Here is a 14,467-nt window from a genome sequence, read left to right as displayed (position 1 = left end):
AAAGAACATGAATCATAGAGTTATAGAATGCTACAGCACAGGAACAGACACTTTGGCCCATCTAGTCTGTGCTGAACTTTTTTTCTGCCTAGGCCCATTGCCCTGCACCTGGACTATTGCCCTCCATTTCCTTCCATCCACGTACTTATCCAAACCTAAATGTTACAATTGAACCCGCACCTACCACTTCCACTGGCAGCTCATTCCACATCATGTTCCACTTAAACATTGCACCTTTCACCCTTAACTCAACAGCTCTAGTTCCAGTCTCACACAAATTCTCCCTATGCCTTTTCTTCATGCAGGGAGTGATGAGTACCTAGAATGTACTGCTGGAAGAAGCAATGGAAGCAAAGTTCACTCAAAACAGGCTTTGAGTGTATGAGCATTTGAATTGCTTAGGTTTTGAGGACTCCAAGCCAAGATTGGACGAGTATGAAAGGATGCCCACCACTCAGTTATAGATGTATATACAGAAAGGTGCTGGAAAAGGGATGGTACAGTAACATCATGAAGGATCCCACCCACCCTTCTCATGGATGTTTGACCCACTCCCATTAGGGAGAAAGCTACATAGTATCCACATCGGGAACCACCAGACTCAAAAATGGTTACTGGCCCCAAGCAGTAAGGCTGGTCAACACCTCCACCACTAACCCACTCCTCCACACCCCAACCACCACTGCTTTATCACAGGAAATGACATTATACAATCTTGACTCTTAAATCTCTAGAATGAGCAATAACTGGCAAAGACATTAACATATCTTTCAGCAGCACATGGACTGAATTGGGTGATGTCATAGAGCTGGCGGTTGGAACTTCTATGATGAAGGTCTCAGCTTCTGTTTGAAGAGGATTCTTGCTAATGGCTTCACTCATTCAGACGGCAGGAAGGAAGGGGGCCTTCAATGGTGAAAGTTAGGGTAGGGCAGAAGGTTCTGGATGGGCAGAATCAGTCCTGCCATCAGGTAAGACTAGCCAGGAGCCGGAATGTGGGGATGATGCTACTGGTGAGTAATGATGTAGGTGACAAGGATACAGTTAGAATTTGAGAGTGGGAATCTTTAGCATGTTAAATTTTCTAAATATTTCCCCCTTTCAGCTCAGTTTTTGGCTGAAAGTTTCTGAAGTTCAAACTGGAAGTCTTGTGGTATCATGACGAGCCAAAGGGCTTGTTTTTGTACTGATCCCATTTGTATTTAACTAGGCCCTGCTTTTTAAGTTGTTAAATCGGGTATTTAACATGGTATTACTCTCCCTTCTTTAAGGCTTCCGTTAAGGAGTGGTTGATCTTTGAAACTATTCAGTGACTTTTTTTGGAATTGGTTTATTATTGACACAAATACCAAGGTACAGTGAAAAGCTTGTCCTGCATACTGTTCATCAGATCAGATCATTACACAGTGTATTGAGGTAGAACAAGGTAAAACAATAACAGAATACAGAATAAAGTTTAACAGCTACAGAGAAACTGCGGTGTAGGTAAACCAGTAAAATACAAGATCATAATCAGGCATATTGTGAGGTTGAAAGTCCATCCATTGCTCAGGGAGACATCAATAGTCTTATAACGGCGGTATAGAAGCTGTCCTTGGGCCTGGTGACACGTGCTTTCAAGCTTTTGGAACTTCTGCTAGTGGGGGAGAGGAGAAGAGAGATGGATGGGGACTTTGCTTATCTAAGCTGCTTTACTAAGGCGGTGAGAAGAAAAGACAAGAGTCCCATGGATGGGAGTCTGGTTTCCATGATGTGCTAAGATGAGTCCACAACTCTGTGCAATTTCTTGTTGTCACATGGTTGCCATACCTAGCCGTGATGCATCCGGAAAGGATGTTTGATTAAAAATTGGTGAAGGTTAATGGGACTTTTGCCACCTGAGGAAGTAGAGATGTTAGTGATCTTTATTGGCCATTGCAGATTTGATGTATGTGAGATGCATCGTGTAAGTCACTGAATTTTACCTAATGCATCATAGAGCATGTTTGTATTGCAGCAGGGATTTGTATTGTTTACACATGACCCATTTTTCTATTGGTTTAATCCATTCACGTGACTCATCGAAGTAATAAGCTGCAGTTTGGCATATTTGGTTTCTGCTTCACTTGGTTTCCATATACTCTGAGAGAGGAGGTACATTTCAAGTAGGCCATTACTTTTTTACTTGATACAATGTTTATCTGCCTTTCCTTTAATGTTTACTAAGCACTTATCTGGGTGTTGCATCTTGTGTTCCTGGTGCAGCCACCTTTGTCAGCAAGACCTGAGGCAGATTGGAATATCACTTCATTGAGCACCTTCGCTCTGTCTGTTGCACCAGGCAAGGTCCTCTGTTAGCTAGCTATTTTAATTCCACTTCCTATTCTCACACTGATATGTCTATCCACAGCCTCCTGTACTTTCAAATTGAGACTAGAAGCAGATTAGAGGAACAGCTCCTTCTATTCCACCTTGGTAGACTTTAAATTACCTGAACATCAATTGCTGTAACTTCTGTTAAATATTCCCCTCTGCCAACCCTTTGTTTTCCCTATCCCATCAGCTCATCACCCCTTCTCTTTCCTTTACCTGCCCTCTTGATCTGCCTGTCACCCACAAATTCCTTCCTCCAGTTTCCCTCCTCATCTCCTTCCTTTTCTTCCTTGGTCCACTGTTCTCTCCTGTCAGATTTTATCTTCTTCAGCCCTTTGTCACCTCCCAGCTTCTTGCATTATTTTCCACTCTCTCCTGTCCTCACCTCACCTGGGTCTGCCTGTCACCCATCATTTGTTGCCCTGCCTTAATCCCACCTCTTTAAACTGCCTATCTCCTCTTTCATTCCAGACCTGAAGCGACATGTTGACAGCCCATTTCCTTACATAGATGCTGCCTGACCTGCTGAGTTCCTTCAGAGTTTTGTCCATTGCTCCAGATTCTAGATTCTACAGTCTCTCCTGTGTGTTCCTTAATTATCCTGTTACAGCATGAGTTTTGCTTTACAAGGTGCTTTGAGTAACAAACATGTTTTCCGGAAACATTTGGGTGGACTCCCAGATGAAATTTTGCTGAGTAGTCTAAAGATCAAAGGACTCTCATACTTGATATGAGAGATTCATTTGCATTTGGAAAGATAGGGACTGATTTTGGAGAGTCAAAATGGGAAATTGTATCTCAAAAATTTGATTTTTTTTCATTGAAGAGGTTACCAAGAATATTTTCAGCAGGATAATAGACATTGTCAGCAAACCTTTTGGCAAGGTCCTGCATGATTGGCTGGTTTGGAAGGTTGGAACATGTGATCTAGGGTGAGCTAGCCAATTGCACACAAAGTAGGCATGGTACAAGGAGTTAGAAGCTTCCATTCTGTGGGAGCAAATACTTAAGTTGCGAAAAGGCTTGTGGGAGTATGCAAGGAGAGAAATGGAGAGTACTGTTTGAAAACCTTGTCCATTCACTCTGTGTTTCAAGCTGCATTTGAGAAGGTACAAGTTCCTCCTAAGCAGCATGATGAGCATAAATGAGGAACTGTGTAGTACTCCCAGTCTATATCTGTCATGTTACATCCTGGAGGAGTAGCTGGAGTGAAAAGAACCCCTAAATTTGCCGAGACTATCCTGGCGGATGCTCCTGATGATCGGGAAGAAGAGTAACGCTTACCTGCAGGAGTGCTGTTGAGGTCTGAACTGCAGTTATCTTTGGCTTTCCATGCAAACAGGGTGACAGTGGCTTGTCAGGAACACATCAAGAAGAGATGTTACCCTCAGATGCAATATGCTGATTGCACATCCTTTTCTTGTGATGATCGTATCTCATTCTCCTGAGTGGGGGAAGTTGACATCAAAGTCAATGAACTGCCGAGGGGTTTTGACCCAAAATGTCGAAAGTACACTTTTCCATAGATGCTGCCTGGCCTGCTGAGTTCCTTCAGCATTTTGTGTGTGTTTCTTTGCATCTTTGTTTTGGATCCACCAGTGAGGACTTGCTGCAGAAGATGTATCTCAAGTATGTGTCTGATACAAAGAAAGAACTGCAAAAAACTTAAGAGCTACCGGCTGTTTCAAAACCAAGGAAATGAGAAGAGATACGATCAAAATATCATTCTTTCAACTGATGCCTGGGGAGCGTTCTATTAAATATGACTAATTTGGGAAGCGTAAGTTGGCTGACCATTGGGTTTCTACTCCAAATTTGCTAAATTTTCTGGTTAAAGCCAGAAGATGAGAATGGTCCTGTCAGAATTCTCCATTGGAACATCTTTTACTTCTGGGATGCAGAGTGCATGTTGACCCAAAATCTGACTTGGAACCTGCATCTAGTAAAATAACTCTGCAAAGGAGAATGAGAAAAGAAAGGCAACAAGCTGAGGGTAGATGTAATTTCAGTGGAAAGACCTGAAGTGAAACCAGATGAACCCACTGACCCAGAGGACAGAGAAATTGGTATGTGGCTTGCCTTATGCTAACTTCCCAAGGGTTGATGAAGAGATGTCTGAATCTGCCATTCCAGACCTGGATATAGTAGGAAGCACAACCGTCGGACAGCCAGACATGATACTAAACAATGAAGGGGAACTAGATGCAAATATAATTGGAGATGAAGCTGAGTTCAGTCAGGGGGCAGAAGGAACTGAGTTGCTGGAAGGTATGACTGATCGACAGGGTGAGGCATCTCCAAGTAAACAGGAACAGCCACAAGGAGAGGCTGAGACTGAAGAAACTGAAACTGATATAAGAAGGTCAGGAAACCTCCAGGTTGGCTGACATGCGCTGCATCTGGGAAACAGACTAGAACCAGTCCCAATGGTGAGATATGTTACTTCCATTTACAAATGGATTGGAGGTCCTGTAATCATGTAATTCATTTGAATGCTGTAGTCGCACCCTGAATACTGTCAGAACGTGGGTGGGAACAGAAATGCTAGTGATAGTGAGTATAAGTACTGTGTTATTAATAATGTATTAATAACACTGCAAAGGCTTACAAAGTCATGAGGACATGACTATTTTTGGTGGGGGAAGATTATAATATACTGTCTAAGAACATGTTTAATTAATTACAGTTATGCTCTTGAGTATTTTATTTTGTGTAGATCCTGAGACCATAAGACATAGGAACCGAATTATACCATTCAGCCTATCAAGTTTGCTCCGCCATTCCATCATGGCTGATTCTATATCCCACTCAACTCCATATAGCTGCCTTCTCGCCATACCCTATACCCGGGGACTTGGCCTCCAGCATAGTCAGTGGCAGAGCATTCCACAGATTTACTATTCTCTGACTAAAAATATAACTTCTTACCTCTGTTCTAGAAGGTCGCCCCTCAATTTTGAGGTTGGGCCCTCTAGTTCTGGATACTCTCACCACAGGAAACATCCTCTCCACATCTACCCAATCTAGTCCTTTCAACATTCAATATGTTTCAGTGAGATTCCCCCCCCCCCCCCCCCCCATTATTCTAAATTCCAGTGAGTACAGGCCCAAAGCTCCTCATATTAACCCCTTCTTTACTGGAATCATCCCCGTGATTCTCTTCTGGACTCTCTCCAATGACAGCATTATCCTTTCTGAGATATGGGACCCCCAACAGTTGACATTACTCCAAGGTGCAGCCTGACTAGCCTCTTATAGAGACTCAGCATTATCTCCTTGTTTTTCTATTATATTCCCCTTGAACTAAATGCCAACATTGCATTTGCCTTCTTAACCACAGACTCAACCTGTAAATTAACTTTCTGGAAGTCTTACATGAGGACTCCTAAGACCCTCTGCACCTCTGATATGTGGATTTTCTTCCCATTTAGATAACTATCCCCACTATTGTTCCTTTTATCAAAATGGATTATTGTACATTTCCCAACACTATATTCCATCTACTAATTTTTTTGCCCATTCTACAGATTTATCTGAGTCTTCCTTCAATTGGATTGCTTCCTAAGCACTATCTACCCTTCCACCCATATTCGTATCATCTGCAAATTTTGCCACAAAGCCATCAATTCCACTATCCAAATTATTGATAAACAATGTGAAAAGCAGCAGTTCCAATGCTGAACCCTGAGAAATACCACTAGTCACTGGCAACTAACCAGAAAATGTTCCTTTTTTTTCCCACCTGCTGCCTCCTGCCTGTCAGCCATTCCTCTATCCATGCCAGTGTAACTCTCGCTTTAGCTAATGGCTTAATATAGGGGGTGATATCCCTCAGCCCGGCCAAACTTAAGAAACCTTGTTTGGGTGGATGCTGCGCGATGTGTCCCCTGTCACAAATCAGTACCTTGAAACAACAAACAGTACACAATATTAGATTAAACAGTTTAGCTTTATAATTCTTACTTTGACTATATGGTTAGAAAAGAAACGAAAAAAAGGGCCCATCTTATTAAACAGTCTGTGCATAAAGTTGGAGCTCGCTGATAAGTTGATCATCCACCATCGACCTCCTCCGATTGTCGCCGCCCTTCGGACTCTCACTCCAAGTCCACCCCATCCAGCAGTCTACCAAATCTCTCCATTCGTGCCTTCTTTCCTCATCCTTCCCCGGCAAAAGTCCGTGAAAAATCTCCTTCCAGATTCACAAGACAGGGCAGCAGAATCCTGATTGGCTAACATGCATACCACAGCCCTGTTATCTCCAGCCATAACCCAAACATTGCTGCTGCAGAGAAACTGTTATCTCGGCAGTGAAACATTACAGAGAACTCATTACATTAGCAGTGAATCCTTAAAGATACCAGTATCTTTCCTGTAACGCAACAGGATTTTATCATGTTAAGCAGCCTCATGTGTGGGACCTTATCAAACGTCTTCTGAAAATCCAAGTAAATAACATCCACTGCCTCTCCTTTGTCCACTTCCTCAAAGAACTCTGTCAGATTTGTCAGGCAAGATTTCCCTTTACAGAAACCATGCTGACTTTTGACTTATTTTATTATTAGTCTCCAAGTATCTTGAAACCTCATCCTTAATAATAGACTCCAACACTTTCCTAACCACTGACACTCAGCTAAGTGGCTTATAATTTTCTTTCTTTTACCTACCTCTCTGCCAGGATCAAGTGATTCTTGAAAGATCATAACCACTGCATCTGCTATCTCTTCAGCTACCTCTCTCAGGACTCTGGGATGTAGTTCATTTGGTCCAGGTGACTTATCCACCTGAAGACCTTTGAGTTTGTCTAGCACTTTTTCCTTTGTAAGAGCAATGGCACTCACTCCTGCTCCCAGACACTCACAGACCTCTGGCATACAGCTAGTGTCTGCCACAGTGAAGACCAATGCAAAGTACTCATTAAGTTCATCTGCCATTTCTTTGTCCCCCATTACTACCTCACCAGCATTGTTTTATAGTGGTCCAGTATCAACTCTCACCTTCTTTTTATTCTTCATATAACTGAAAAGAACTTTTAGTATTCTCCTTTATATTATTGGCTAGTTTGTGCTCATATTTTATCCTTTCCATTCTTGTAGCTTTTTTAGTTGTCTTTTATTGGATTTTAAAAACTTCCCAATCATCCAACTTCCCACTCACTTTTGTTACCTTATACGCCCTTTCCTTGGCTTTGATGCTGTCCTTATCTTCTTTTGTCAGTCACAGTTGCCTACCCCTGCCATTTGAGAACTTCTCCCTCTGTGGGACATGTGTACCCTGCATCCTGTGAACTATTCCCAGAAAGTTCAGCCACCTCTGCTCTGCCGTCATTTCCGCCAGTTACCTCCTCCAATCCACCTGGGCAAACTCCTCTCTCGTGCCTCTGTAATTTCCTTTATTCCATTGCAGTAGTGATACATGTGACTTGTGCTTCTCCCTCTCAAATTTCAGTATGAATTTATTATGATCTCTGTCTCAAGATTCCTTTAGATTAAACTCCCTAATAAGAGACTATCAAAGATAGTCTTTCCCCAAGTAGGCTCAAGCACAATCTGCTCTAAAAATCCACCTTGTAGGCATTCAACAAATTCCCACTCTTGCAATCCGACACCAATCTGATTTTCTCAATCGCCTTGCATATTGAAGTCCCTCATTACAATTGTGTCATTATCTTCATTACATGCCTTTTCCAGCTCCCTTTGCAACCTCAACCTCACATCTTGGCTACTATTTGGATGCCTGTATATGACTCCTGTAATGGTATTTCTATCCTTGCAGTTTGTTAACTCCACCCTCAAAGATTCAACATTCTCTGACCCTATGTCACCTCTTTTTAAAGATGTAATTCCATCTCGTACTGACAGAGCCACACACTGCCTATGCCTTCCTGCCTGTCCTTTCAATACAAAGTACATCCTTCGATGTTAAACTCCCAACTATGTCCTTCTTTCAGCCACATACCAACCAATCTCTAATTGCGCCACGAGTTCATCCATATTATTCCGAATGCTATGTGCATTTAAATACAGCAGTTAAGTACTGCATTCTTCGCCTTTGTGGTACAATGTAACTCTTGGCTCTGCTTGGATTTATAGCCAATCATTGGCTTGTCCTTCCTTACATTCATGTTCCATCCATAATCTACTTGTAAACCTGAAGGCTCATCCTCAGCTCTATCATCCTGGCTCCTATCCTCCTGTCATATTGCAGCTTCTCAGCTTCCTTCCCGTATTCTGCTTTTAGGACCTCTTCTCTCTTTCTTCCAATGTGGGTGTTACCAATATGTACCATGACTTCTGGCTGCTCACCCTCCCTTTTCAGGATATTGTGGATGTGTCCAGAAAGCATTGTGGACCCTGGCACCCGGGAGGCAAACTACCATTTGTGTTTCTGTTTTGAATCCACAGAATCACCCATCTGTCCCCCTGACTCTAGAGTTCCCTATCACTGCTGCAGTTCCTCTTTAGTTCCCTACCCTTGAGACCTACAGGACCAGACTCAGTGCCAGACGTATGACCATTGTTGCTTCCCCCAGGTAGGTCTCCCCACCCCCAACAGTACTCAAGATGAAGTACTTTTTGTTGAGGGATGCGGCCATGAGGGTGTTCTCCACTATCTGACTTTCTCCCTTCCCTCTCCTGACAGTCACTCATTTATCAGTCTCCTGTAGCCTTGGGGTGACCAGCTCCTTATAGCTCTTATCACTGCCTCACTTTCCTCAAACAAGCTGAAGGTCATTGAGCTGCAGCTCCATTTCCCTAAAATAATTTTTGTTTCCTTAGCAGAACATTGCAACTTCCCTGTTTATGTTGAACCCGAATCATACTGACTCTGGATGTGTGCTGCTTATTGTAATTGGCTGTCTCACAATTACCCATGCAATGCTGAGTCAAGCGACTGTTAGCCAGAGATAGCTAACAAGCTTAATTTGTTACGAGCCACTGTGAGAGGGTAACAGGTATATAGAACGAACTGCCAGAAGAGGTAGAAGGAAATGGCATAGCAGTGTAGCGCCTAGTACATCTTTTTACAGCGCCTGCGTCACCAACCAGGGTTCAATTCCCAATGCTGTCCTAATGAGTTTGTATGTTCTCCCTGTGACTGTGTGAGATTTCTCTGGGTGCTCCTTTTATCTTCTACATTAAGTAAAAGACAAGAATGTATGGATTAGGGTTAGTAAGTTGTGGCTATGCTACGTTGACACCAGAAGCATGATGACTCTTGCAGACTGCTGCAATCCTCGCTGATTTGATGTGGCACAAACAATGCATGTTACTGTATGTTGCGAAGTTTCAGTGTAAATGTGACAAATACAATCTTTATCTTCAGTAGAAGCAGTTGTTAAAAAATATAATTTGGGCAGACATGGTTGGTAAAGGTTTAGAGGGATAGGGTATGGGCCAAGCACAGGCATTTGGAATGAGTTAACATGGGGAACTTGGTCATCGTGGCTGAGTTGGGCCAAAGGACCAGCTTCTGCTCTGTATAAGTCTATGAAGCTTTACGAAGCTAGGAGGCTATCAGTAATTCTAACCCTGGATGGGTATAACTTTTAACAATGGTATGTGCTCAAACTGAATTCCTTGTGTCATGTGAGCAGCTGGTGTATATCCTCCATTATGCCACTGTTGACACCAGGCAGACAATGTCTGAAGAGTATCAATAATGGCTGGACATTGCCCATTAGGCAGCAATGGTAAACTACTTCTAAAGAAAATTTGCCAAGAACAGTCATGGTTATGAAAACACCATAATCGCCCACATCATACAACATAGCACTTAATGAATGAACAAATCCTATAACCAGTTAGATAAACTGCAGTTGATAGACTTAACCAATACTTGCTATTTGAGATCTACTTTTTCCAATGATTGTCCCAAGTTAAGTGTGACAGAATTTACCATCATTTATTTTAATGTCTACATTGATGAAGTAATTAGATCTTCTTCTCACTTTATAGGTGAAGGATAACGATTGATATTGCTGATAATGTCTCAGGAGAAGGCGTACCTAGTTGCAGGAGATCCACAGCAGCCTCCGTATCCACGTAATGAGATGTCGTATGGAAATGAACATTATCCACAACAGCCCCCACCATATGGACAGCCTGCGTTTCCTCAGGCTAACTACGGGCAGCCTCCATATCCAGTAGCGGGTTATGGACAGCCACCTTTTCCACCATCTGCCTATGGGCATGGCCTACCTCAAGGATCGTTTGGAGAGCCACCGCAGCCAGTGTATCCGCAGGGTCCATTCCACCAGCCGCCCATGCCTCCACCTCCAATGATGCATCCAAACGGTATGGAGAATTTAAATGTTTCATCCATTTTATCCCTTCTTCCTTCCTCCTTGGGACCCTAGTGTTTGTGTTCTTGTGGAATGCAGTTGTGCAGTTTTTAGTTTTTAGCAGTTGAATCATGGAACGCTTATAGTAGCCCGTTAGTTTTTAAGACATTGACACCTGAAAACCCTGGAATAGTACTATTAAAGATCCTTACGAAAAACTTTGAGGATTAGCTGAAAGAACAGGTGCACTAACTCCAGCTTACTGAAGGAAGCCAATTTGAACAACAACTCCATCACAATAAAACAATACCAACTCCAGTATGAACACGAGATTTTGCGGATGCTGGAAATCAGAGCAACACACACACAAAACGCTGGAGGAATTCACCAGGCCAGGCAACATCTGTGGAAAAAAGTACAGTCGACATTTCGGATTGAAACAATGCCGAAGGGTTTTGGCCCGAACCATTGACTATATTTTTTCCCCATAGAAGCTGACTGGCCTGCTGATTTCCTCCAGAATTTTGTGTGTGTTGCTCAAATACAGAGCAACCCATACTAATTGCTGGAAGAACTCAATAGGTCAGGCAGCATTTATGGAAATGAATAAACAGATGACACTTTGGACTGAGACTCTCTATCAGGACTGGAAAGGAAAGAGGAAGACACCAGAATAAAAAGGTAGGTGGATGAATGGATAGGTTATGTCATTCAGATGCTAAATTCCCGCTTTCCCATCAGATCCTTGAAGGAAGCTCAGCGAGCCCTGGTGTGCAAAGGAAATGCTTCAAAGATAACGTCAAAATCAGCCTGTAGAAGTTCAGCATAACTTCTAAAAACTGGAAAGACATTGCACTCAATAGACATGTCTGGAGGAAATGTGTTCAAGAGGGAGTCATCTGGACGTTGTCATGAAGGCATTTTTTTTTAGCAGGCTTTCTTATTTTTACGAGGCCAAGTTACTAGCTTGACGTTCAACCCAGCACGGATGGGAGCCAGCTGGATTTTAACTCAGGAGCCTTCGCTCCGAAGTCCGGCGCTGATGCCAGCATGCCACCAGCCGGATTGAATCCATCAATGCTGGCTGATTATTGCTGCACACTTAAGCAAGAAGCCTCAGACATTGAGTAGAAATAAAAATAATCAACAAGACTTCTTTAGTTTAGCATCAGACCATTATGCAATTAAACACATTATATTCAATAAAAGTTAATTTCTTGTTTCTCCAAATTCCTATCTGATGCACGTAGTCTGAAATTATATTTGTGTTCAGCTTCAAGTGTCTTATCATACAGAAAAAAATTCTGAGGAAACAACTTCTGAAAACATTTGTTGTCCAGTGTTCTGGATGTATATTCTAGATACATTGATCCAGAAAATAATATTGTTGGAATTTTCATTTTTTAATTTCAAGATTAAACGTTTTGTTAAAAAAATACAAATCTAAAAGCTGTTTCACAGTTGCAATGTCATTCATTCTATGTATACACAGTAATGTGCCATCTAGTGGTAAGGTGTTTATTTCTTTCCTTGAAGTTGGCTTAGGAAGCCCTGGCTACCATGATGATGTCCCTCCATCTTATTATGACAACGCGGAATTCAGTGCAGCAAACTTCGAAGATAAGAACATCCGCCGAGCATTTATTAGAAAGGTGAGCGTCTCTCACTTGGAGCCTAAAAACTTTACAAACAAAATAAAGCAACACACACAAAATGTTGGAGGAACTCAGGCATTTTCTATGGAGCATCTCAGGCAGCATCCATGTAGGGGAATAAACAATTGGCTGTTTCTAGTTGAGCCCCTCCAGTGGGACTAGATAGGAAGGGGGCAGTGCCAGGAAGGAGATCACTGGGGAGGGACAAGTGGGTCACAGAGTTGAGTGATCCCTACAGAAAGCTGAAAGCAAACAAATTCTAGTTTTCTATGGGTTGTGAACACCTGACTTATGGGAACACTATGTAATTATTTGGGGAGGATGCATGATAGATGGGGATGGATTCGCTGGTTTCTGCGGGGCTGCAGGTATCTTCTGCAGGTTGGATTCTTTATTTAAAAATACAAATCTTGTTTCCTGTACATCTGTCCTGACTTCTTCATCACTGGCTTTTTGAAGACATGGTAATAATCTTCACTTCCAGAAAATGTTTATTTTCCACTTCCTGTTGATATATTAGTTCACTCATTTTTCCACTATTCTGTTCTCATAAAGACACTGCATCTGGTTAATGGAGACGTAGGAGACTATTTGCTGAAATCTGAAGCAACACACAATCTGCAGGAAGAACTCAGTGGGTCGAGCAGCATCTGTGGGAGGAAAGGAAGTTTGGGTGAAAACATTTGATGAAAGAATTTTGAGCTGAAACATCAACAGTTTTTTCCTTCCACAGATGTTGCTTGACCTACTAAGTTCTTCCAGCCAATTAATCATTTTAACATTTTTAAAAACTTGGCGATACAGCATGGAACAGGCCCTTCCTACTGTGAGCTGCACCACCCAGCAACCCCCAATTTAACCATAGCCCAATCACAAGACAGTTTACAATGACAAATTAACCTACTAAAAGGTGTATCTTTGGACTTTTGGAGGAAACAGGGGAACCAGGAGGAAATCCACTTGTTTATCGAGAGAATGCACAAGCTCCTTGCAAAGGATCCCAGAATTGAACTCTGATGCCCTGAACTGTAATAGAGCACTACAGCACAGAAACAGGCCCTTCAGCTCATTTAGTCTGTGCTGAGCTTCTTTTTGTTGCATTAAACAGATTGTTTGCATTTGTTTAATACTGTTCATAACTTCACAGCAACCCAAAGAACATCACAGCCATTACTCTTCATTTTCTTGAATGCATGTTACTTAACACTGAAGTGATTTTTCATAGGCAGCAATTCTGAACAGCAGAAACATTCACCACCACGGTCTGTCTGACATTTCCTTGACATTATCCATGCAAGTGATCAACCCTGCTTCAATGAGTGCAGAAGGGCATGCCAGGCAGAGCTAAAAGTGACTAACCCACACTAAATGCTAGAGGAACTCTTCATCCATGGAGGGGAATGAACAGTTGATGCTTTGGCCAAGACCCTTTATTGGGACTGAAAAGGAAGGGGGGAAGAGGTCAAGAATAAGAAGTTGGGGGTGAGAAGTAGTACAAGCTGACAGATGATGGGTGAGACCAAGAGACCTGCAGCCCTGCAGAAACCATCAAGGGAGGGAGCATGAAGTAAGAAGTAGGGAGGTGATAGGTTTAAAAGTTAAAGGGTGGAAGAAGAAGAAATTTGATAGGAGAAAGGGAAAGAGGAGGGGTGCCTGTGAAGTGATAGGCAGGTGAGGAGAAAAGAAGAAGGGAGCCAGAGTGGGGATTGGAAGAGGAAGGAAGTTGGAGGGAAAGGAATTACCAGAAGTTAGAAAATTAATGTTCGTGCTATCAGGTTGGAGGCTACCCAGATGGAATATGCGGAGTTGCTCCTCCAACCTGAAAGTGGCCTCATTGTGGCATCAGAAGAATCCATTGACCAACGTGTTGGAATGGGTATTGAAATTGAATTAGTTGGCCACCAGAAAATCCTGCTTGTTGAGGATGAAACAAGGGTTCTTGATGAAGCAGTCCCCCAGTTTACATTGGGCCTCACCAGTGTAGAGGAGGCTGCCTCTGTAGCACTGGATACAGTAGCTGACCCCAACAGCTTTGCAGGTGAAATTTTGCCTCATCTCAAAGAACTTTTTGGGGCCTTGAATGGAGGAGAGGCCACTTGCAGGGATAAATGCCGGGAGGAAGATTATTGAGGAGGGACGAATGGACAAGAGAATCGCAGAGATACCTGCAGAGAGT

The 14,467-nt window shown here is 42.6% G+C and overlaps 1 protein-coding gene across 6 annotated transcripts in view; it reads left to right on the top strand.

Annotated features, from left to right (window-relative positions):
- The window catches only part of LOC132395292 (protein lifeguard 1-like), a 62,904-nt gene that overhangs the window by 35,535 nt on the left and 12,902 nt on the right, over positions 1-14,467 (top strand). For 5 of the 6 annotated variants that reach the window (XM_059971662.1, XM_059971664.1, XM_059971663.1 and 2 more), the window contains 2 exons: positions 10,311-10,649; positions 12,173-12,288. In XM_059971662.1, the coding sequence (XP_059827645.1) occupies positions 10,340-10,649; positions 12,173-12,288 (426 nt within the window). In that variant the 5' untranslated portion in view covers positions 10,311-10,339. Of the gene's footprint in view, positions 1-1,564; positions 1,703-10,310; positions 10,650-12,172; positions 12,289-14,467 lie in introns of those variants that run through there. The other variant, XM_059971665.1, reaches the window with a different exon arrangement.

This window comes from Hypanus sabinus, chromosome 6 (genome assembly GCF_030144855.1).
Source record: "Hypanus sabinus isolate sHypSab1 chromosome 6, sHypSab1.hap1, whole genome shotgun sequence".
Lineage (NCBI taxonomy): Eukaryota > Metazoa > Chordata > Chondrichthyes > Myliobatiformes > Dasyatidae > Hypanus > Hypanus sabinus.
This window is presented reverse-complemented; position numbering and strand designations above follow the sequence as displayed.